The sequence below is a fragment of the Lissotriton vulgaris genome, unplaced genomic scaffold, assembly GCF_964263255.1.
Source record: "Lissotriton vulgaris unplaced genomic scaffold, aLisVul1.2 SCAFFOLD_1032, whole genome shotgun sequence".
Lineage (NCBI taxonomy): Eukaryota > Metazoa > Chordata > Amphibia > Caudata > Salamandridae > Lissotriton > Lissotriton vulgaris.
In genome coordinates, this window is record NW_028250077.1 from 647041 (window position 1) to 673062 (window position 26022).

Consider the following 26022-nt stretch of genomic DNA (forward strand, 5'->3'; position numbering starts at 1 on the left):
CATCGATGGATTTATGACTCAGACTAGCCAATGCTTGAAACTTCGCTGAAGGCCTTCACTCTGTGCCTCAGTCTCATGGACAACTTTGCGTGCAGGCAATATCGAGACTGGCCGAGGCCGTTGTGTTTTTTCTCAATGAGCACTGAGCAGACTCTTTTTCCATTTCTCCACACCCAATGTGAAGGTAATTCATAACCTAATCATAAGCCTCTGCCAGCAACTATATATAGACTGAAAATGAATGCGATCTCTGCCAATATAAAATGGACAATAACAAAAATCACCCACAGCCCTTGGTATACAAGAACCAAAGTAACCATGTAATACCATTTGCCAAAACAAGTAAGATGGATATCTATCTACCCAATCTAAAACGGCCGCCAAAACTCTAATGATGAGAAGAGGGTTTGATTCCCGCAACCAATAAATAAATATAAATTAAAAATGTTCACATATCAAATTCCATCAATATGGTATATTTAATCTCGCGCCCGCAAGTCGTAAGAAAAACATGCAACAGTCGAAAGAAAGACACGCAACAACCGATGACAGTAGTGGAGTCCGCAATAATGTGCCACCATTTGACACTAACTCACTCTAGCCTTTCTTTACATCACGTGGCAATCGCGAATGACAAACGATAATACTTAAAATGCCCCCGGCACCGACACGCTAAGATGCGGTTGCGCCTGGGGCTAACTGGTTGAAAGGACAGAAGCCTGCCGAGCTAAGTAACTGTCACTTGAACTTTACAACAGATACTGGGTTCTACGATCTTTCAAAGGGCAGACACCGAACCAAATACTGCCATGAGATACGCATAGGCGAACACTAGCTAAAATGCTGTCTTAGTGTAGTATGTTGCATTATAACTTGTCTGATATGATGCTCAGCCATTGTCATTGCACTATAGAATGTTGGTATGTAGAACATTAGATAGAGAGTTATGTCAGTTGCTGAAGGGGCTGAGCAGGAGACATACTGCTCCTGGTGGGGTTCGTACTTTTATACCCATTTACTGAATAAACAACTTGGAAACTACTACTTCTGGATTCTACTCGTTTATCCTCCATACTACATTTGGTACCAGGAGTGGGGTAAACTTCCACATGAATTTCAAAAGACTTTCAAATGGAGAAAAACGAAACGGAACTATGATTTAAAAAGATAAGAATTTATTTAGACAAGAAGACTTCTTATTAAGCATTCAAACATACTGGCACACGAACCTTACCAGTGACGACCATCGATCGCCTTCTACTTCCATGTGCCAGGACCGGTTTGATTTATTTCTGCCTTTGACTGTTGCTGACTGACCCGTGAATGTGACAGGTGTCTTACAGTGTACACATCGGTCTGTCACACTGAAATCAGTTCGTGGATTTAAAGCCGATTTTAATTGAAAATATCTGTGAGCAGTTTTACTTGTGAACTATGTAACCTGTCATTGTTCGTCACTCTGCACTGCAGATCTGTCAGTTGCATTGTATAACAGCCGCTTTTCCTACTCATCAAAATAAACAAACTTTCATTTTCAAATTACCGGCAGCCTGGGAACATTTTACTTAACTTTCTACGTGAGGAAAAGAGATCGTTTTGCTTTCTTCTCGTTTTGACATTTATGACAAGTAACTTCCTCTGTCTCATGTGTGGAGGGGTTTTACAGTCAGATCTGCAGTCACCTCAACGGCACGTCTCATTCTGCAGTCACACCAACGGCACGTTTAACGTGAGCATTTTCTCAATTTTAATGTACATTTTATTATATTAACATTAATAAGTCTTGAGCATATAGATACAGCTCATGCTCTTACCGTTAGGGAGTTGACTTTCAAAAATCAGCGCGAGGCATCTTCTTGCAGCAAGCCTTCCCGCCTTCCTACTTTGACGACGTTCTACAGCGTCATAACAGCTGTCCAGTCAGTAGAGGAGCATCGTACAGCCATGAGCCACCCGGATCAACGTAAGAGACGTGCCTCCATTTTTAATGTCTGTTATTTCTTCACTTCAATAACTTCCCTGCTAGCTACGTTTTGTGCCAATTGATATGATTTTGTTTTAGAAAGATTTGTGAAGTCGATTTTCTTTCACTCAATTTTGTGGCATTTTCTGATTCATCGACTCGCTTCAGGGACTTTGAAACGTTTTACCAACTGCAGGTACTGTTTCTCTACGTCCTTTGTAACCGGTTGACATCATTCACTGGACGCTTCATTTTGTTTTAAAATGAATTTCAGCATTTTCTTCAAAGGCACGCTTTATTTTCAGCTGTTTATTTTATTACAGTTCTCCAACAGCGATGGGCATGCTTTACTTTGTTTTTGCCTATCTCAGTTCAGTGTTTTATACAATGTTAGGCACATTTAAGGATGATCCCTCGCATAAAATGCATTATAATGTGTCTCCTCAGCATGTTTAACTTTTAATTTACTGTGCCATTAGCACCATCTAATGGTTATTTTATTGGTTTGCACATCCATAGGAATTATTAGTGACTGTCCTATTATTCTTTATGCAGGTGTATCAATATTTAAAGTCATGTTTATTCTCACATGTTGCTCTTCCTATTGTATTTTGATTTGTTTTAAGTGCCGTATCTAAATGAATGGATGAATATTCATATTTTTATTATATTTTAGGAGGTGTTTTGCTGTCCTTAGTTCCCAACATGTTTTGAGGAATGTTTCAATGTAGTCATTATCCACATCCATGTGGTCTTTCTCCACATGTATTTACTGGTTTTATTACTACTTATTTTGAGAGAAACCCTAATGTTTTGTGTGGTCGTTCTCCACACCAAGTGGTCTTTCTCCACTTCGCAGTGTTAACTGTTCTTTGTGGTTTCTCCACATCTATGTGGTCTTTCTCCACTTCACAGTTTGCTGTTCTACGTGGTCTTTTCTGCACTTCACAGTTTTTACTGTTTTATGTAGTCATTCTACATATTTATGTGGTCTTGCTCCACATCTATTTCTGTTCCTTGTGGGTTTTTCCCGCATTTGTGTGGACGTCTGTGTACATATTACTTCATACTCTCATGTTGTTCACTGTGTCGTGTGCCTCTATGCATATTTCACTCTCCAATTTGTTTTTGGTGTATTTTCTCTATTTTAGTTTTCTTTTTGAGCACGTGAGCACATTCGGACGTTCTCTGTTCTAATGTGGGTTTCCCACATTCGTGTGGACATTTGTTTTCACATCTGTTCACAGTCTTGTCGTACACTGTTGTACACTCTGTACATTCTCTGCTCAAAATCTTAGTACCTATTTTGTTGTTCATTTTTCTCTTCTTTCTGCACCATTTACACTTTTCGTGTCAGCCTGGACAGTTTTCATGGACTGTGTATTTAGTTTTTTGTTGTTGAAGAAAGGGAGTGTGTATACTCTTTTGTGTGAGATAATTTATGCAAGATTGTTTTGTCTTGTGTTTTCTGTCTGCCCTGTTGTACTATTTTCTCTATTGTAATTCTATTTTTCACGTTTCTCTATCAGTCTCTTGACGCTTTCACTGGTTTCCTATTTTCATTTGTTTCTTGCCTAAAAAGTTCTCTTTTCATTTTATAGGAGGGAGATGTTGTAGTATGTTGCATTATAACTTGTCTGATATGATGCTCAGCCATTGTCATTGCACTATAGAATGTTGGCATGTAGAACGTTAGATAGAGAGTTATGTCAGTTGCTGAAGGGGCTGAGCAGGAGACATACTGCTCCTGGTGGGGTTCGTACTTTTATACCTATTTACTGAATAAACAACTTGGAAACTACTTCTTCTGGATTCTACTCGTTTATCCTCCATACTACACTTAGCATGTTTTTTTCACATTTAACAACATAGGCGAGGCGGATAATATGTTTAAACTAACCGCTAACGGACACAGACAAGCAACCCTTTTTTCCTATTTTCGTATATAAAAACATAGCATATTTTCTAGCCTAATCTGAACCTCTTGCCTCCAGGCATCGAAACCACTGTTTAACAATTCCCCACCGGAACCAGACTGAACTCCTATGTTCTCAAGTTTTACAAAATATCGTATTAATATCTGTATTCTTTAGCATCATCGCAACTCCTTTTTCAGGCATAATAAGTACTACACCTTTTGGCAGAGGTACAGCGAGGGAGATTAGATTTGAACAAACACTTATTGACACGACCTCAAGCGCCCAAGTCTTGATTTTTAAATCATTTTAAAATCATATCTTTTTACACGTCTTGCATATCATTGTTTTTGACCCAACAGAGTCTACAGGCCCCTCCACCCAGACGGACCATGGGACATATTACTGCCAATAAATAAGTACATTCTTTTTTCTCACAACGACCGGGACAATATTATATGTTGCATGTTGTGTTTGTCATTGTAAGCGTACAGCAAAAACGAGTGTATACTCTGCATGTGTATAAATATATATATATATATATATATATATATATATATATATATATATATATATATATATATATATATATATATATATATATATATATATATATGTATATATTTTAATCCTTTGAACAGGAACACCCATTACAGACGTAGATGGAGTACCACCCTCCGTTTGTTTTGTTCACCGGATTAAGCACCAAATGTCAGGTTTTCACTTCATAGGCACAAAACCACAAGGATCAACTAATGTATTTTAGCTTGACCTGCCCTTATGGGCAAGCGCTATGTACTAACCTACAAATCTATTTTTCCCTCCCAATATACAGATACTACAGATACAACACTAACCGTATGTATACCTGAAACATACACACATTAGTTGTGCCTACTTTATTTAATTCTCTACCTTAATCTACGTTTAATTACAGGAGTGGCATACATGGGGCTGGCTCTCATGTGGTCATGAGGAAAAGGTGTAGGGGACCCCTTGAAACATGTCGGCAAGATATTTAGGACTAGGACCACATAATTGTTATATTTCCTATATCTAACCCCTTTTTTACTATACCAACTAGAGGCAGGAATAAAGATGTTGGCTTACTAGCTAGGTATATTTAATGTACACAAATCACCACTCCACCACACACTGCACCACACATAGTCTCACAAAAACAGTGCTCCTACGTATCCTTCACAAGTCACAGCACGCCCCAAGCAGTAGATGCTTGGGATGGCCCCAATGATGAAGCTTGTCACCTGATGGCAACCTTTGGTGAGTGAGGGGACTCAAGAAAATAATTTTCTTTTCCAACAAGGCGTATCCAAATTTGGGAAAACCTACTACTTTTTCACAGGCTAGGTTATCACAATCCATTATATATGGGTTATAGTGTTGTACTTTACAATTCACGAGGAAGAACCTAGCCACAGCCACTTTCTCCCTCCTTCTTTGATAACATTGTGTTTTGTGGTCATCAAGGTGCTTCCTGTTCATCCTGTACTCTGAGATCCTCTCAGCCTGCTCCTTCTAGTTCTCACCGGTTTGCGTCAAAAGTACTATTGGTGCTGGTGCGGAGTAAATAAAAAAGTAAACAAAATTTGCTCCTGTTCAGTTTTAAAAAGGTAATGGTTTTGCTCCTAACACATAAAGCCTATACCTTTAAAAAATAAAAACAGCACAGCGGCAGAGGATATGGCGCCACAGCCTATGCTGCAGACTAAAATAATTCTTCAGAGAATGCTAATAAAAAAATCTAATAAAAAAAGAAACAAACAGCATGGGGTCAATCTAACACTTACAGTATGGATTCCGGAGTTCCTGCCACCGACACAACTCGTTCTGGTGTTGTAGTTTGCTGATAAGATGCGGCAGGGGAGGAGGCGAGGCGTGCAGGTCGGAGCCCGGCTCAGCAGCTAATTACCTGCAGCTGTAGAGGTGAACTAAAAGAGGCTTTTGGATTGTCAAATAGGCAGGTTGTTTGTGGTGGCTGGAGGGGGAGCAGATGCAGCTTTGAAGCTGCAAATAAAATGAAAGCACGGTACCTGTAAAATGGGCGTTGCGCAGATTTAAAGTTGAGCATTATTAAAAATGGAGATGAGCAAGCATTGCAATCCTGAGAAAAAGCACAGCACCTGGTATATGCGTGACTGCGAATGAAACCGGCATAATGACACAAAGCGCGGGGCCCAGTATATTCGTGGCTGCGAGTCAAGCAGGCGCCATGGTAAACAAGCATTAGCCGCGCAGCCATGAAAGTGACGCGTCTGCAAGGCAGTGAAAGTGATCGCGATGCACTTAATGACCCATGACAGAGGAAAGACAGATGGCGACTGCGCGCGTACACGCATGTGTAACCGTGAGCTTGAGGCCAGCAAAAGCCTGTAGTAGCATTTTCAAAACCCACTTACTAAATGTCTCGCGGATCAGCGAATGCGCTGGCTCAGGCAAGACCTAAAAAGCTCACAAAAGAAAGAGGGGGGCCCTAGTGGTGGCATCTACAAGAGCTGTTAAGGCGGCCAAAAGTAAACGTTCCAAGAAGGGAGCTAATCCAAATATAACGCCATCCCTCCGTACCTTCTTTAAAGTGCAAGACAAACAGGCAAAGGAGGGGACCCCATTAAGCAAAGGGAAATCAATTTCTGCTATCTATAAGATGCAAGAAATAAAATCTCCTTCAAAAATTGGAAAAACAGAGTTACCAAACCGTTTTCAAATATTGATGACAAATGGGGTGGAAGACGACTGTTTGGTAGATGTAGGTGAGGTAGGGGATGGCCCGCAGACAGATAAAAACTTAATACACGACATGGCTTCAAATTATCAAGATGAAGATTAGGAATCGCTCTCACAGGGGGAGATAGGCGGACTGATAGCTTCCTTGCTACTGAAAGAAATGGAAACTAGGCTTTGCTAAGTCGGAAAGAAACCATGAAAAAATACAAGCGTCTTGTGAAGCGTTAGAGTCCAAAGTTAATGCTCTGTTTGATAGGGTTGCTGATATGGAGACAATTGTGAACAGAACGAAATGAAATTAAATGAAATGAAAAATTGCACTTGTATAGCGCGTAGCTACCCGGAGGCCTCGCAGCGTTTGTGAATAATTGCTTAGTGCGGGCTCAGGGTAGTTCAGCAGGTATTGGCAAACAAGTGCGTTTTCAGGGCTTTCCTAAAGGACATATGGTTGCTGTTTTCTCGAAGAGAAAGCGGGAGGGAGTTCCAGAGTCTAGCCGCCGTATGGGAGAAGGAGCGGCCTCCCCAGCAGGCTTTCTTGACTTTGCTGGACGTTGCCAGCTGAAGGGTGCAAGAGCGAAGGGAACGGGACGGGACGTATGGCGTAACCATAGGGTGAAGAATTGCGGGGCCCGATCGGTGGAACGATTTGTGTAGAATACACATAGCTTTAAATTGCACTCTTGCTGCCACTGGGAGCCAGTGAAGTTCCTTTAGGGCGTTCTTAGCTGACTGCCAGCGGGGGATGTTGTAGAGTAGGCGAGCCGCACTGTTTTGTATGACTTGGAGCTTCTGAGTGACGGAGGTCGGTACTCCCATATAAAGAGCATTCCCATAGTCCAGGCGGGAGTGTATCAGGGCCTGGACCATGACCCTCCTCGCCTGGAATGGGAGCAGAGGGAGCACCTTCCGAAGCATCCTCATTAGCCCAAAACAGGTGGCGGCCTTCTTGGTAGCCTGGACCGAGAAGTCAAGTGCTTTGTCGATCCAGATCCCAAGGCTCTTTATCTGGGATTTAGGGACGGGAGACGGGCCTAAACATGGTGGCCAGATGGATGCAAGGGCGGAGGGGGGAAGGGTTGCCCAGTAGGATGATGTCTGTCTTCTCCCCATTGAGTTTCAGACAGGAGGATTGCATCAATCTGCCAACAGCCTCTAGACAGGGGCCTAAGGTGGGGGACGATCCCTCAGAGTGGTCTAAAGAGACCACCAATTGGGTATCGTCCGCGTAGGTGACAATACGCACACCAAAGGGATGGACTATCCTGTCTAGAGGTTCCATGTAGGCATTGAAAAGGGTAGGACTTAGGGAGGAGCCCTGGGGGACCCCGCACCTAAGTGGGTGTTTGGGAGACACCGCCTCACCCTCGAAGACCTGAAAGAATCTCTCATCCAGGAAGGATGTCAGCCATTCTAGGGCCGCGCCCGACACGCCAATGCCCGCCAGTCGGTGTAATAGCGTGGCATGGTTCACCGTGTCGAACGCGGCGCTGAGGTCTAATAGAATGATGGCGACTTTTCCTCCCCGGTCCAGAACGGCTCTCGCTTCTTCCGTTACCGCAAGGAGGGCGGTTTCGGTTCCGTGCTGAGGACGGAACCCTGTGAGAGGCACGCAGCAGGCTATTGGACTCTAGGTAGTCCATTAAGGTGTTGTTCACGTGCCTCTCAAGCAATTTGCTCAGCCACGGAAGAAGAGAGATAGGGCGATAGTTTGCCAAATTGTTCTGGTCGAGGTTGGTTTTTTTTAACAAGGCCTTCACCATCGCACACTTCCAGGATGGTGGAACAGATTTGGAAGAGATGGAAGTGTTAAGAACGTCTAAGATAACCGGACGAATGATGTCCATGACCTTGATGAGGGTCTGAGGAGGTGCTGGGTCATAGGGAGAGCCGGAGGTGATCTTAGGGATCAGTTGGTCTAGTCCAGGGGTGTCAAGGAGTGGGATTTCGTCCAGCTTACAAGGGACAGAGGGATCAGGGGTGGTGAGGGATTCCGAATCGTCCTTGGTGTTATTGAATGAGGAGTATATGGCCTGAATCTTTTGAGAGAAAAAGACGGCCAGGTCATTACAGCGGTTTTGGGCGCCTTCGATAGAGGGACGCTCAGCAGGGGGCGAGATAAGGGATTTAGCGATTTTGAAGATTTCCCTGGGGGCATTCGCCGCCGCATTGATTTTCCCTTCATAAAAAAGAACTTGTGCCGCCTTTATCTCCGTTTTATAGAGTTTTATGGCAGCCCTATACTCAGCTTTTCTGAGTTGAGAATAGTCCTGCCTCCAGGCTCTCTCAAGTTTACGGCAGGCTAATTTCCTGAGTCTGAGGGCGGGTGTATACCATGGGGCAACTTTAGGTCTTCTTATAGATTTACAGGCATGTTTGGGAAGGACCTGGTCAAGGGTGCTGGAAATGGTAGGGTGTTAAAATATCGATTACAAAAATATAGCTGACATAAATATTGTTGTAAAAATATTGTTTAGAAAAATATTGACACCCTATACTCAAACAGGTAAGTACATAAATATCGACTCCAAAATATCGTTGTAATTAATATAGATGTAAAAAATATCGACTTTTTAAAATAATTAAAATTACATTAAATAATAAATAAATATAAGTACTATTAACAAAATACATTACATTACTTTTATTTTTTAACTATTTCAAAAAAAATTACTACACTTTTTAATTATAAACTTAATATGGACATATAAATTGATTTTACACATTACTTTATATAACAACAATAATACATACATATAATTAAAATACCCCTTTACCCAAAAACCCAAAACTGACCCTGAACCCTAAAAATACCCCTTTACCCAAAAACTGAAAACTGACCCTGAACCCTAAAAATACCCCTTTACCCAAAACCTGAAAACTGACCCCGAACCTTAAAATACCCCTGTACCCAAAAACTGAAAACTGACCCTGAACCCTAAAAATACCCCTTTACCCAAAAACATTTTCACAAAAAAAACCTGTACACACCTAAAATTAATAAAAAAATTAACATAATTAATTACATAATTATTATTCAATTAACTAATTGAAATTAATTAACTATTATTTATTACACTATTTATATTCATTTAAAACATTAATTAATGTATTATTTCATTATATTTAAATTACTTCCCACCCTACTCCCCTATAAACCCACAACCCGCTACGGAACTATTAATACTAAATTCAACTGAAAATACATTATTAAATAATAATATACTACTAAAAATACTACTTTGACTACAAATATTCATTTAAAACACTACATTACTTATAATTATTTAAAAAACGATATTATTGTAAACTATGTTTTTGTAAACGATATTTATTACAACTATATTAATGTTAACGATATTACTTACCTGTCTGTCGATATTCTGGTCAGACGATATTTTTGTCATCGATATTTCTTCCTGTAGATATTTTTGCAGCGATATTTAGGTTAGTCGATATTTTTACGACGATATTCCTGCTCTGTACCGCTGGAAATCCAGTTGTTAAAGTCATTAGTGGCCATACTGGGATTGGTTGCCTTCTCAGGTGGATCTCTGGCAAGGGCTGCTTCCCAGTCAGGCAGGGGGAGAGAGGGCCATTTCCATTTCCATTTGGTGAGGTTATGAGAGGAGGGGGGGGGATTAGTACACCAAGTAAAGGGAATTAAAAAATGGTCGGTCCAGGGTAGTGGAATTGGAGTCTCAACTATGAGGTTATCTATGTTACTGTAGATGTGATCAAGAAGATGACCTTTGTTATGCGTTGCATGGAAGCCCTTCTGGCATAAATCCATAGCTTGCAAGTTGGAACGGAGATTGTTAGCCGATGAATTGTGGGGGTCGTCTAGATATAGGTTGAGGTCACCAAGCAAAGGAAGATTGGGTGAGGTCAAAACGACGCTTGCAGCAAGATCTATTATCTTGGTAATGAAGTTATTGAGGGGGCCAGGTGGGCGGTATGCTAGGATGCCCGAGAAGGTGGTCGTAGGAGAAAGTTCTAACGAGAAGTGGAGACTCTCGCAGACTGGTGTGGTGGTTGGAGTGACGCGGCACTTATAGCTGTCCCTGTATATAATAGCCAATCCACCGCCTCTCCCAGTCTGGCGGTCCGATCTTTTAAGTGTGTATCCTTGGAGGGTGACCCATGCTGCAGTCGGGTCTTTGTCTAACTGGAGCCAAGTTTCTATTAAAAACAGAGCATCGGGGTTGAGTTCTTCAATCAGCAAGTACAGTTCAGTGAAGTGTTTCGGTAAAGACCGACAGTTAAGGAGAAACATTCTCCATTTGTGTCCGAAGGACGAATGACAGCTGGGTGAGGGAAGGGGGCGCCAATCACAGACCTTGCAATGATACTTAGTGTTGGTTGGGAGGAATGAATTGTTACAAGACGACTTGATGAGGGGTCGTAGGGAGAGAAGCGCAGAGGAGTTGTATGAGAAAGTCCCAGCCATGATGTAAGTCCTGGGCCAGGACACGCAGGACGCGTCTGGACGCGGACTGGCGCAGACTGGCTTCTCTTTGGCGCCTCTTCGGCGCTTCCGCTGCGCGTTACCGCTGCGCTAGGGAGCCGAGGTATAAATAGATTGGGGGCTGTACAAAGACTAGAGCGTCACCCACCAAAGATGGCCGCCCAGCGTGGCTAGACCAGGAAGTGAGGACACAATTACCTCCCTCCACAACAAACAGCGGATTGCTGCGGTGGACCGGGGAGTCAGCGTGTAGGTAAGGCGTAGGAGAAACAGAAATTAAAAGAGATGCAGAACAACGCGACACAACAGTTTTAAAATCACTGCTTGCAGCAGTACAAGTGTTCTCCTTGGCGCTAGCACAGAATGTTAGCAATCAAAGGAAGAAGTAAAAAGATGCCAGGCTGATATCAGCAAACTGAGAACCAGTGAGAAAGAACTTAGGGACAAGGTTGAAGTCTTAGAGAATAACTCTTGAAGGAACAATTTACGAATTTTAAATATCCCTGAGGGCTCAGAGGGACAGAATATTAAAAGTTTCTTGGTATCCTTGTTGAAGGATTGTTTTCCGGAACTAGAGATGAAAGCACTGGATGAAGCTATCCGAAGAGCATACAGAGATCCTTTTAGACGAAGTGCACAAAGGAAAAATCCTCGGAAAATACTTGTAAATTTCAGAACCTACTCCCTCAAAGAGAACATACTTAATATGGCATTGAAAGCAGGTACCATCAATACGAAGGATTACAACTTCAGAATTCGATTTGATATATCGAAAACCACATTAGATCGACAATGGGCACTTGGGTTCTATATGCAAGAACTAAGATCAGCAGGTGCTACTGTTCAGATGAAATTCGCAGCATTACTGAGAATTATGTGGGATAACAAAACTTACAATATTAAAGAGAAGTCGAGACATTACTTGAGCAAATTAAAGTAAAGAAATAAGGGCCAGGTATGTTAAACGGATGACCTCATGAAGACGGAACATAAATAGGGCTATAATATTTGTCCAAAAACAGAAGGGAGGGTTCTCCAGGGGAGGGTGACAGGGGTTAGATTAGGTTATTTTATTTTTGGTTTATCGGGTGGGGAGCATTAGGGAAATATTAAACAAAAATTGTCCGATATGCAAGAGACAGGGAATACAAGGTCCTGAAAGCAGAACCTTTTACCTAACACAATCAGAGCCTGGGGATAGAGCAAAAAAGAAAGTGAACAGAAAATATAGATGGTAGCATTAGAGGGTAAAATTAAAATTATAACATGGAACGTAAATGGCCTGAGGGTGTGGAGAAGGCGCCAAAAAAATCTTTAAATACTTGAAGCTCTATAAATGTCACCTTATAATTTTACAGAAAACCCACTTGTTAAAATTGGAATGGCTTGAAATTATAAAACTTGAAAAATGGGTGGAAAAATGTATCTGTACTAATCAGTCCTGCTGTATTAAATGTGTCGCAAAGATAAACATTGTAGAAGAGTTTGCCGATTCAAATGGCAGATGGGCTGCAGCTAAGATCAACATAGAGGACAAACATTTTTTTGTAGTTGGATACAACTGCCCAAATTCAGATGACCCAGCCCCTCTGTTATCCCTGTATGCTCAGTTAATTAATATATCGGTCCCAACAATTATAGGGGGAGACTTTAATCTGTTATTAGACCCAAGAAAAGACAGACACCCGCCTGGGAGAGCCTTAAATCTTCCCAAAATGAGGAAATGGATTAATAGGTTTAAAGAAGACTTGGGACTAGTAGATATATGGAAGAGTAAAGGGGATCAGAATAGTAGATTTACATATATAAACCATAAGTATGGGCATTCATCAAGAATTGATTATTTCTTGATAGATACATCATTAAGCAAACATGGTATTAAAGTAAATCATGTACCAGCCAATCTATCTGATCACTCCCTAGTCCAAATCAAATTCAACTAAAGTATACCAGGGTGAGATTAGGTGGACTTTAGATCACACACTCATAATACATGAAGAAATTATAGAGAAGTTAAAACTTATAACAGAGGAATACTTTCAAATTAACGCTAACTGTGAAGTTTCATTGCAAGGAGTGTGGCATGCATACAAAGCCGTAGTCAGAGGAGCTCTGATTGGAATAGCTGCAGAAAGAAATAAGGAGACTAGACATATTATAAGTCAATTAGAATCAGATATTCTAGACCAACACAGCAATTATGAAGCAGCGACCTCCGCAACAGAACAAGAAAAAGTAAAAGAGGAAGTTCTTAAAAATAAAATTGAATTGTCTAGCTATTTGGAAGGAAGGATAATGAAAAGATGGGTTGCGGGTTGATTGTCAAATTATGAATACGGTGAGAATAGTGGGAAACTCTAAGCATGGAAAACCAAAATTGACAACAGTAGGAATAGAATAAATGCAATACATAGCGACTTGGTAGATGCTACGGTAGAGAGCAGGACAGAAACAGAAGAGGCATTCGAAGATTTTTTTCAGACATTGTATAAGGAGGATCAGACCCCCTTAGTCAATGTGGTAGATTTGCACCGGAGTGAATCAAAGTTACCAATTCTGGGAGAATGTCTTAGTGAAGTGTTAAATGCAGATATTACCTGCGAAGAAGTTTTAGAGGCTCCAAAGAAATCTCAAAAAAGGAAATATGCAGGCCCAGATGCTATCCCAGTGGAATTATATGTAGTCTTAAGGAAAATACTAATTCCAAGATTGACGGCCCTCTTCAATAACATTTACTTGAAAGGTCTTGAGCTCCTTAAATCATGGAATGATGCCACCATCAGCTTAATTTTAAAATCAGGAAAAGATCCACTCAGATGTGAGTCATACAGACCCATTTCACTTTTAAATTGTGATTATAACATTTTTACCCAAATATTAGCAGTACGGATAGGGAATTTCACTGGTAAACTCATACATACTGACCAAAAAGGGTTTATAAGAGGGAGACAACTACATGATCTTAATCATCAACTAATCCGGTCCATTAACAAAGCCACCAAAGTAAAATTACCATTAGCAGTCTTAACCTTTGATGCTGCTAAAGCATTTGATCATGTAAATGGGATATACATGCATGAAGCTATGAAAAAAACTTTGGTCTGGGAACACAGTTTTTAAGAGTAATAAGAAATATATATACTATGCCAGTTGCAAAAGAACTCATAAATGGTAGCTCGTCTTAACGAATTCAGATTGGAAGGGGGACGAGATAAGGTTGTCCCTTGTCTCCTCATCTTTTTAATTTGTATATAGAACCACTGGCCAATATGATAAAGAGAATCGAGGAAATTATCCCATTCCAATTCAACGGCTGGGTAAATAAAGTGCCATTGTATGCTGATGATTTAATGGTTTATACAAGCGATCTTAATAAAACTTTCCCCTTCATCACGAAACTGCTAGTTGACTTTGGCAAAATTTCAGGCTACCAAGTGAATATTCAGAAAACTGAAATAATGCACTGGAACGTAGTAACACCGTTAATAGAATAAAAAAAATAGCATCAAGTATCTGGGAATAGAGGTTACGAAAAACATTGAAGAAGTTGCTCAGGTTAACCTAAGCTCAAAGATTAAGGAAATTAAGTAATTATTAAAATCTTGAGTTTTCTATCTCTGTCTTTTTTGGGGTGTTCAAATGTAATTAAAATGCCCATTTTGCCAAAGTTTACTTTCTTATTTAACGCTATACCGTTAGAATTTAAGATCCCTTGGCTAAAAAAGATACAGAGTGAAATTAATAGCTTTATTTGGGCCTCAAAGGGAGTGAGGATATCATGGAGAAAACTGTGTTGCTAGCCCTGACCTGCTTTCTTACTATAGAGCCTTTCATTTTAAACATATAAGAAATCTTCTTAGACCTCATGCCGACTATTCTTCTTACTGGAAAGCTGTAACAGAGGAAGATCATTGTTGATACAAGTTTAGACATCCAAAATATTATACTTTAAAAAGATCAAACTAAAAAGGTACTTAACACTTCATATAAGTTATGGTACGATAGTAGAAGAATTTGGAAGATTCCGTACTACAGCCAGCCTACACCAATTTGGTGGTTTCCAGGAACCCCATAGTGCCTAAAAGATACATTAGCAACCCCACTTAGGGAAGCAGGAATAACAAGATGGGGACAATTGATTGACCATGGATCATTAATAAGTTGGGACTCATTATTGGAAGTAACACAGGGCAAGATCGCCAAGTTTAAATACTATCAACTACAGAATTGGTTGAAAAATCAGAAAATAAGTTAAAAAATCACAGCCGATCTGGAAAACGAACTAATAAGCGATGTATGGAAAAAAGAAGTATCAAAATGGTATTGCCACTTGATACAATCCCCTGACAATTAACTCACTGTCCCGGATGAAGTATGGAGAAAGACCTTCCCTACTCATGACTTGAAACATCTTTGGCAAGTATCCTGCACTCTTTTATGGCAAACTATAGTCTCTGCACCACTTAGGAGAAATCATCTTTTCACTTTACATAGGTCATGCTGGACGCCGGAAAGTCTCTCCACACTGAACAACCAGGTGGTAAGAAAATGTCCAAAATGTGCGGATCCCAAGGCGAATGATATCCACACGTTCCCCAGTGTCCACACCTAGGAATCTTTTGGGAAGAAGTGGGTAAGTCCATTGATAAAGTTCTAAAAACAAATATTTAAGTAAGCCCGCTAATTGTTATGTTAGTTATTTTTGTTAGTAAAAGTCAAAAGTGTTTATGGTTTACCCTAATAATATTAGCTAGGCGGGAGATGTGTGAATCGGATCCTTACCACCCCTCTCAGGGCAATAGAGTGGATTGGCTCAGTAAGGAAATTCAGGCTATTGGATAAAAAAAGAGGGAACAGCAACAAAACAAGGTTTTGGGATCTATGGACAAAAACATAAGGTAGGGTTGGGAGGAATGTCCAATGATACATATAATGCGATCTTTCAGATTCAAATGGTCGGCGCGTGCTTTCTGTGACCGACTTCAACGAATCTAAAGGTTCGAGGATAAGTCCCAATCCTCAGCACATTAATAAAGGGCGGTCTCCAGCCATACCAATCGGAACCAAGACAAGGGACCTTGTCCGACATAACCATAAAAAAATCGCATAAATGAGGGGAAAACAAAAGGGTTACTCGAAATATAGAAATGTCACTATTCTTCAAACTAAAGAGTTTTCTGTGGAAATCTCTACCATTATCTGGGGCAACATGCCATCACCTACTCCAAATGCCTAGTTACATAGCTGGTTACAAAAAAAGGGTACAACCCAGTTAAGCCACCGGGACCTGGGTGATTAACATTACAGAGGATAGGTGGTCTCAGTGGGACAATTTGGAAGAGCACACATATTTATGTAGCAGCATCCATTAAATTACTCGTACTATAAAATTCTGCTCAATACTATTTATTCATATTGAACATCAATCTGAATGTTCAAAATCCAGCAACACATCTGGAACATACATACACAAAAGTGCCCTGAATGTGTAGAAGGGAGAAAGGAAGGACTTGTGTGCAAAGTGAGGGTTAAATGAGGGTGGAAAGGGAATGAAAATATACACATCAACAATGATACTGGTATGTCCTACATGACAAATATATACAAGCAAAATAACTAGCAGCCATTATGCCACTGAATAGGCACAATGAAAAAAGCACTGTTGCCCGCATTGGCATATATACAACAATTCGACCACTGACAGACTTAGGTGACCTTGATTCTTACAATGGGGTCTTCCTCAGGACTGTAAAGGGGCACCTGAGAACTTAATAAAGGGAAATGCTTAGAATTTGTCATAATTTGTAATGCAAAGTCTAAATATAAAAGGGAAATTAATGTTCTGTAAACCACCATTGGCTAAGTGGTTGAAATGATAGTAGTGGGCCTGTGGCCTCCTAGGTCAGAGAAAAGTCAGACAGCAACCTAAAAAGAGGGGAAGCTTGGACTCCATCAGTTATTTGCAAAGGGATTTGATTTAGGGTTGATATGGTGTATGTAAAACACAGAATTATTCTGGACCTCTCATAAGGTAATGTCAAAATTCAACTATGTTCTTTTCAAAAGAAAACGAGGGGGCAGAGTTTGAATCCAAAGGTTCCCAATTACTGTGAAGAGTAACAAACAAGCACGCGACCAAAGATATAACACCACTCCTAAAAATAATGTTAGGTGTTAGTGACAGCTTGCTAATAGGGCGATAGAATTATCGCCGCTTAGCGCCTGAAAACGGCCGCTAAAGTGGCGATAATTTCCTATCGCCCCCCCTTGATAATATGCCCCATAGTTTATTTCCAAATTTCTAAGATGTTTGCTCACATTATGCTTTACATTTTGTCCAGTTTTTTCACATTTTGCTCCTTTGTATCCTTGTTAATTACTGTCACTGGCATTGCTTGGTGCGTCGCATTAGGTTGTATGCGACACTGTAAGAGGTCACTGCACATTCCACTGCTTGTATATTGAATCGGGCTCTCAGCATCAAGTAGGACAGTGTAAATAATCCATGTCTGTATATTTTGTGCAGCTGTCAGAGTGTGTGGGGTTACTGTGCATTGACCCTGCCAGGAGATCATGTGTGTTCCACTCATACATTTAATAATGCACACAAAATAGGAATATTTCACTTCCTTCTTTTGTTGTATTTACCAAACAGTATCTCACCTTCAGGAGTTCCCACGCTGGCGCCTCACACTTTTTTCCTATCTCCGTTATCACTGCATTGAGAGAGGTGATTTGATTGGACAGTTTGGTGATATTTGCATTTTCCACCATGGTGATTTTCTTCTCCATCTCCTTCAGTCTCCCGTGGAGTGTTTGCTCATTTTCTTTCAGTAGTTGCCGCAGTTTTTCAATTTCAGATTCAAGTTTCTTCTTCTCAGTTCTTAGCTTGTTCTGTCAGAAGCAAAGAAAAGCTGGTTAGATTTTATAAAGCTTCCTATAGGCCGTTCAGAGAGTGGGAGTCCAGGAGGAGGGTGGAGGGGTTGCCTATTCTGATTGACATCACCCTGCACAAAGGCTTTGTCTGAGAGACATCCAGAAAATTACATTTGAAAGAGAATTTAGATTTTTCACAGCCTGGTGGGCAGAAATGTTGTATTTTATTAAAGATACGGGGGCTAAGATCATGCAAATCTCCTTTATTGCAACTCACAGAACCAACAATCGAAGAGTATAGCACTTCAATAAAATTCTGATAGGCTATAAAGTTCCCCTGCAAGCAGTGTTCTCCCTTTTTTGGCTTTGCGAACAAGATCGTTTTTAAGATCCATAACTTTCAAACGGAAAACTTAATCATTGAAAACTTCTTACACTGGAAAAGAAAAACTCAATACAAAATCAATAACTTTTCTCCATCAGGGAGGGTTCCAATGTGGAGGGATAATCTAAGCATCCGTGTCTTTAACAAAATCCAGATTTTCTGCCCTCCAGGCTGTGAGACAGAGGCTAACATTAAGCAAGTTTAAAGTGCATTTAATACATTGTCAATAAAGCTTGTAACAGGTCAAAAATAGCAACTTTTAAACATATTTTCATTGGACCAATCCACAGCCCCGAGGATATATATCGGGAAGAGATGTTTAGAGGCTGAGGCACCCCTAAGGGAGTGTACACCAAGCATAGTAATGTCTACACCTGCTTCTTTCATTACTTCTGTCACCCATTGTGCTATGGTTGGGGAGGAAACTGCTCTATGAAGCAATTTCTAGGATATTAGCAATAGTTCTGTATTTCCTCTCATACTCACAGTTCTCTCATATTCCATCAAACATTGTGCTACACAAAGTCTTTCGTTCTCTGTAAATAAGGGGTAGAAAACAGTTGACATGGTCTCTGTTCGCCTTTTACATAAAAGCTAACCCTTTTTGGATTGGTAGACTCTGCTGGTGATGTCTAACGCTTTTATGTCTGAAGTCCATCTAAAAAAGACACCAGGCATAGCAAGACAGGGAGTTTATAAGAGATCCGTTTTGGGGATAATCCAGAATTCTCTCCCAAACTTATTAAGACCTGTAGGACATCTCTAATGTCCCATAATGCAGGATATTTTGCAAAAGGTGGGTTTAGTGTCCACATACTTTGCATGAATTTTTTAGTCAATAGGTTTTGGCTCACAGAGACTCTGTCTACAAGGCAGTGACATGCTGCAAAAGCCGATCTGCAAACTTTAACTGCTCTATAAGAAAGAGAGTCCTAATGTGAATAAATCAGATAAGTAATTAACAACATGTACTATATAAGTTGGAACAGGATTGTAGTTCCTTCAAAGGAACACAGCCATTTCTCCCAAGTCAGTCTATATGCTTTCCTTGTGCCAGGCACTCATGACTCCGATATGAGTATACAAGCATCTGCCGAAAGGCCTGGATCTGCCATGGTATCCTGAAATCCTCCAGGCCATCAGCGTCAGATGTCCATGCTCTACAAGAGGATGTGACTCTCCGTCTGTCTGGGCCTGTAATTACTTCCCTGAAAGTTGGAATTCAGATTGTAAGCCTATGCTCATTTCTAGTAGAATTGAGAACCATGCCTGTGACCTCCAAAGTGGTATTTTCACTACTGTGACCTCCATGTTCCTGGAAGCATGCAACAGTAGCTTAGGTAGTAGTAGTAGTGGGTTTTGGTAGCATGACAAAAGGAGCAAAAGCATAAGGTGCTAGGCCCTTCCAATTCTGAAGGAAGGCATCCACCCAGAGGCCGGAGGGTCCGGCATCCAGCTGAAAGATTTTGACAGTTGAGTGTTCCATCTGTCCGCAAAGAGGTCCACCCCGAAGGGTCCCCATATCCACTGGCAACTGAGGAAAATGTCCATGATCAACCTCCTATTGATAGAATCTCTGAAATTCCTGGAGAACAAATCTAACACCATTGCTCTATCCTGGGATATGCTCCGCAGCTACTGACCTGCCCTTGCTCAGAAAGTAACTCCAGAAGGCCTTGACTAAATCTGAGGGCCCCCCCATTGTGTTGACGTATCTGACCGCAGATACGTTGTCCATGCACAATGTTACAGAACACTTCATTAAGTCTTTGTTGAAGCATAGAATTGCAAATGAACCCGCCAATAATTCCAAGCAGTTGATGAGCAACTCCTTCTGATCTGGCTAGCGTCCCCCTGCTGATGAGTCGCCACATTTTGCAACCCTTCCCTCTAAACTTGCATCTGATTTTATCACTATCTCCTGGTTTTCCCCAAAAATGGCTCCTCCATTCCATGCTTCTTCATTCCGCAGCCACCAAAGTCGTTCCTTCTTTGAATACAGGTCCAGAGACAGCATTTGAGAATACGATTGACATGTTCTTGATGCTTTGGCTTTGAGTCTTTGGAGCGCACAGTAGATTGCTCTGCTTCTTGATGACAGAAGGCCTAGGATCCTTGCTAGAGCCCACAAGGGGAATTTCTTTCTCCCTAAGCGATTCCTCAATTCGTTATGAAGTTTCCTTAACGTTTCCACTGGCAATTTCAATTCTGCCCTTGTTCTGTTCATGACAAAACCCAAGAACTGCATTTACTGGTTTGCTCCCATGCTAGATTTGTGCTCTAGTAGGCTCATGGTAAGTTCTGTGTGGGGTGAGACCACTTATCTGGACTTTGCCATTATCAGGATATCATCTAAGTAAACTATTAGTCTCAGTGAAGTAGTGTGGCTCACTGGTTAGAGGCGGCAGACCCGAGAGCAGAGGACGGCCCGGGACCAGGGTTTGATTCCCGGCGCGGCAGGTTTCTGGACCAGGGTCAGCGGACTCGATAATTCTCTCGCCTCGGTGCCCACTCTGATCAGCGATCACACTCGGCAACTCTGGGCATTAGCTTGCCTCGTCTTCACTAACGGCCCCACCAGACCGCCGGGGATGCCTGGTCTCACCCTGGAGATACCCATTAAGGGACCATCTCTCAGGGAAGCCAGGAAGGGTTTCGCAGCGGTCGAAGCGCCTTGGGACCCTACGGGTAAGTAGTGCGCTATATAAATGCCTATACATTTACATTTACACCCATCTCGCATCCCGTGAACCTTGGTCAAACACCAAGGGGATGAGGAAAGTCCGAAAGGGAGACGGCACCATTGCCATAGTCTGCCCATTCAGGTGAATTGGAGAAACGTTTGGTGTGGAGTCCAAATTGGGATGGTCAGGTACGCATCCTTTAGATCTAACCGAGTTAGTCAATCCCCTTTCCTTAGCACATCTCTAAGGAGGTGCACCTCTTCCATTTTTAAGTTGTGGTAGACCAACCATTCGTTCAACTCTTTTAGATGCATCACTGGTCTCATTCCTTTGTCCTTCTCCACTAGAAAGATATTGCTGATAAAACCTGTTTCCATTCCCTCTTGTATTGCCCCTTTGGTCAATAATTCCACAACCTCATGTGTTACTTAGTTGTTAAAAGTTGAAAGTTGAAAAGTTCTTGATAAACCGCACTGCGACCAAGCGGCTTCCTGGCGCTAAAAATAGAGGGCTGAGGAGAATGGAATGTTGCCGAAAGGAAATCAGCGGGAGTACGCTTGCGAGAACAAACAGGTCTTAAGGGCCTTGCGGAATTGTGAGTAGACTGGGATAGATCTGATGGACAGAGGGAGGCTGTTCCAAAAGCGAGGAGCGAATACAGAGAATCTAGTGCCTCCAGTTTTGGATCTACGGAACCGCGGGACACTGAGGAGGGACTGATTTGAGGAACGAAGGGCACGATTGGGAGTATAGGGAATAATGAGAGAGTTAATAAAAGCCGGGGCAGTGCGGGCACGAGCCATGAAGGCCAGGCAACCCATCTTAAAAAAGGATCTGACAGATGGGAAGCCAGTGAAGGGATTTCAAAACAGGAGTGATGTGGAGGGACTTGGGAAGGTGATGAATAAGACTGGCGGCCTGATTCTGAATAGCCTGAAGACGGCGTAGTTCGTAGGCCGGAATGCCCACGTAAAGGCTACTCCCGTAATCAAGACGGGAAAGAATCATTGCCGAAATAATAAGTTTCAGGGCTTCGGAGGAAAAGAAACGGGACACTTTCCGGATAATCCGGCGGGAAAAGAAACAGGAAGAGACAACTGAGCTAATCTGGGCATGCATGGAGAGGTCCCGACTGACTTTAATACCCAAGGTCTTTGCAGAGGCCGCCGGGACGGGCGGGGGGTCAAAGATGGAAGGCCAAAAGGTGGCCGGCCAAGGGGAGGTGGTAGGGCCAGTCAGGACCAACTCCGTCTTGTCCAGATTGAGCTTAAGTTGATTACAGTTCATCCACTCTGAGATTAAAACTAGGGTGGAGTGGAATTTAGGAAGGGAGTGCAGAGGAGAGGAGAGATAAAAAAACTAACTGGAGGTCATCCGCATAGGTATATACGGAGACCCCATGTCAAGAAGAGAAAGAATAAGGGGGCGGATGTATAGATTGAAAAGAAGAGGGGACAGGGAGGAGCCTTGGGGGACTCCGCAAGGAACGAAGCGAGTGGGGGCAGTAAAACCAGAAAGATGGACTGCCTGAGTCCGTTCTTTAAGAAAAGAAACGAGCCAAGAGAGGGCGGTGCCGCGAATGCCCGCTGCGCAGACACGGCCGAGAAGGATGGAGTGGTCGACCGCGTCAAACGCAGCGGACAGAGCAAGGAGCACCAAGGCTTGGGGTAGGTTGGAGTCCGCCTTGCTCTTTACGGACAGGACCACTGACTCGGTAGAGTGGGCCGGGCGGAAACCCGCTTGGTGGGAGGCCAGAAGATGGTTATCCTCAATGAAGGAGGAGAGACAGGATGTGATACAGCTCTCCAAGATCTTCCCAAGGTAAGGGAGAAGGGAGATGGGTCTAAAGTTGGACGGAAGGGAGGGGTCTAAACCAGGCTTTCTTAAGATGGGGCGAACTGTAGCCGATTTGAAGAATTTCGGGACTAGGCCTGAGGAGATGGAGGCATTAAGGAGGGAAAGAGGGGGATCTGGGCAGTGAATGAAAAGCTCTCTCAGGATGCGAGCTGGAGCACAGTCAGCCGGGGAGCCTGACTTCACTTTCTGAAGTAGAGCCAGAAAGGAAACCAGAGAGATAGGGGGAAACTGGTCGAGAAAAGAAGAGGTCGGAGGGAGAGCAGGGGAAAGTGTGGCGAAGATACTAAAGGGATATTGGATTTAATCTTCGCGATCTTCTCTAAAAAGAAGTCGTTCAGGGACAAGCAGAGGGCTTGGGAAGGGATGAGCTTAGGGTTGGCCCTGTCAGAAGCAACTAAGTTGCGGACTATGGAGAAAATCTCTTTGGGCTTATTGGCTGACAAAGATATTTTCGCCGAAAAGTAGGTGGTTTTAGCTAAGAGGATAGCCTTCTTCTAGTTAGCCAAAAGAAACTTTTATTTGGCTCGCAGGAGGGGACAATAGTTGCGTCTCTAATCGGGCTCAGAGTGCCTAAGGTCCAGTTTAAGGATTTTCAGCTCGTCAGTAAACCATTTTTGGGCATCATGGGGATGGCAGGCCTTGACTTTCCTGAGAGGGGCAACCAGGTCGCAAGAGGAAGACAGCCAATGATTCACGGCGTCTGCTTGGAGATCAAAGGACAGGTTAAAAAGGTCAGGGGGAGAGGAAATAAGGGAGGCACTGTGAGAGCTAAGATCAACCCGGTTCCAATTACGAGCTGTAACATTCTTGGGTAAGGGGAGTTTCTCTGGTGCTCCAAGCTCAATGGGGAACGAAATCAGAAAATTATCTGACTAAGATAGAATCTTCTTGTGAGAATATCAATTCTGGGGGAATTTTCCTTTGTAATGGTGAATCTGAAAATTCGATCTTGTGTCCCTTCACTGTGTCTAGGACCAATGGTTCCTGATTCACCAAGTTCCAGTTTCCACAAAATTGGGCTAGTCTGCCTCCTACTTTTTGGGGTATCTGAAAGGTCTTTCATACTTCTTAACTACTGAAAAGCCTCTTTGTCTCAGCTCACTTATGAAGCCTCTCCTGTGAGGTATTTGTTTCTGTGGGCATAAATGACAAATGTGGAGCATAGTGTGGGTGCGCAAATCTTGCCCAGTAATCCCAGGTAGGGTCTTTAAGAGCTTTGGCCACGGCAGAGGAACTGACCCCCTGTTCTCCCAGCCTAGCTAAAAACCCAATCCTGGAAGACTTTCTTGATGTCTTTCTAAGACTTCTGAATTGAGCGAAATGCTCCCATGTACTTAGCCATGTCCCTGATAAAATTGTCCCCAGAAACGTAGACCCTAGGAGGCAGCTACTCCTTCTCTAGTGGCCAGTTTGACCAATTTTGGATCTATTTTTAGCAATATGCCTTTTCTTCGCTCATTTGAGAGTGCAGTCTTTGTATTCCTCAGGAGGCAGATTGCTCTTTGTGCCTATTGGCACAATTCCTTGGGGTCAATGAGGGTGTCTTCAACATATGCCACTTCAGCTATCTCAAACGTCTTTGTGAGTGGGCCAGTAATATTAAATAGACAGTCTTGGCTGAGGCCTTTATCGATACCTTTCCTAGTGCCTTTTCCTCCCTTGGCGCTAAGAGCCACCACCTTTGCGTCCAACTCTGAGGTAGACCCAACTTTATCCAGGAGGGAGGGGTGTGGGCATTCGGATCTAAGACGGGACCTGACCTCTTTTGGTATTTCCTTCCTAAGCCAAAAGGAGAGGTACTCAGCAAAATGCAGCGATGGAGCCAACTCTGGAGACAAGGGGTGTTTGATGAGGAGCGGGTCAAACATATTCTCCCCGAATGGGTCAACAATGCGCATTTTTGACCCAGATGCCCTGGATGCCTCCTTAGTTGTACCCATATTCCACACCTCTATCTCCTCAATACTTGAATCAAAGTCGGAGGAACAGGATAGGTTAATTGCATTCTACAAGGTTTCATCGCAATCTATGGGAATAGGAACCTCTGGGCCTTTTTCTTGCCCATCTGCAGTGCTAGAGGCACCATCCTTGTCACCGCTAAAGCGTGAAGTAATTTGTTTTGAGGGTTTGGCTTTTTAACTCCCTTAGGCAGGATTTCCCCTGCAGCCCCTCCCTCTGGGCCTTAATCGCCCCATCTATCCCTTCAGGGTGTCCTGGGACAGCAACTGGCCAACCCTTCTTGGAGAGAACCTCTACTTTTTTATTAATTATGTCATCCAGTGTCCCATTACCTTATCCAGTGCCTTATTTAGAAGTTCTTCCAGTCTATCCTTCATAGTATTTTCTGAAGGTTCAAGGGACATGGCAGAAGGTAAAAAATATTTAAGATTACTGGGCTCAGTATAGGGAAACTGCTGCTCTGACAGTTCGTTGGACTGCAACTGCCAGAATTCAAGCAGTTTGCACAAACAGTTAAAATGGCCACTGTAGTGTTTTTACTAAGGTGTCCCAATCTCCTAAAATGGCCCGGCACATACAGAGTGTGGCTGACCATCTCTTAAGGGTCTTTCTTCTAATTGTGTGGTCCTTTCTTTATTGTTGTGCCTCGGATTATCTCTTTTTTTTTGCGTTATTTATAAAAAACTGTACGATAATTACCTATTGCACCGTTGCCTTTATTTACATGGGCCAGCAGTCGCTGAGGGGAAAGGAGGGCTGCTGGCATCTTTGTTAAGTAGACAGACTTTCTTCTGTTGCCACGCAAGTGAGATGACTCTACTGGACTGCTGCCGATGGGTGAGCCCCGCTTGCGTAGCTCGACGGCCTCAGTGGGAGGTGACCTTCGTGATGGTCTTTATTTTTGTTTTTTAAGAAGCTCCCGCTACTATGGCAGTGGGGTACGGGCTAACACTTTTCAAAGAAATCTGGCCTGCAGCAACAAGTGGCGTGGGGTCAGTCTTAGAAAAAAAAAAAGATCGGCCCACAGCAAGGGAGTATTTTTCAGCCTTAAGGAGCCGACAGAAATGCTGAAAAGTTGTGTCGGGTACGGAGGAAGTAGGACCTCTGACCCGACGCTGTAAGAGAGGGGAAGTTAAATATAAAAATACAACCACCCTCCTTTCTAGGGTTAGGAA

The 26022-nt window shown here is 42.5% G+C and overlaps 1 protein-coding gene across 1 annotated transcript in view; it reads right to left on the reverse strand.

Moving 5' to 3' along the window:
• The window catches only part of LOC147663379 (E3 ubiquitin-protein ligase TRIM39-like), a 209826-nt gene that overhangs the window by 138700 nt on the left and 45104 nt on the right, over positions 1-26022 (reverse strand). The window contains exon 3 of the mRNA XM_086950483.1: positions 17750-17980. Within this exon, the coding sequence (XP_086806609.1) occupies positions 17750-17980 (231 nt within the window). The remainder of the gene's footprint in view (positions 1-17749; positions 17981-26022) is intronic.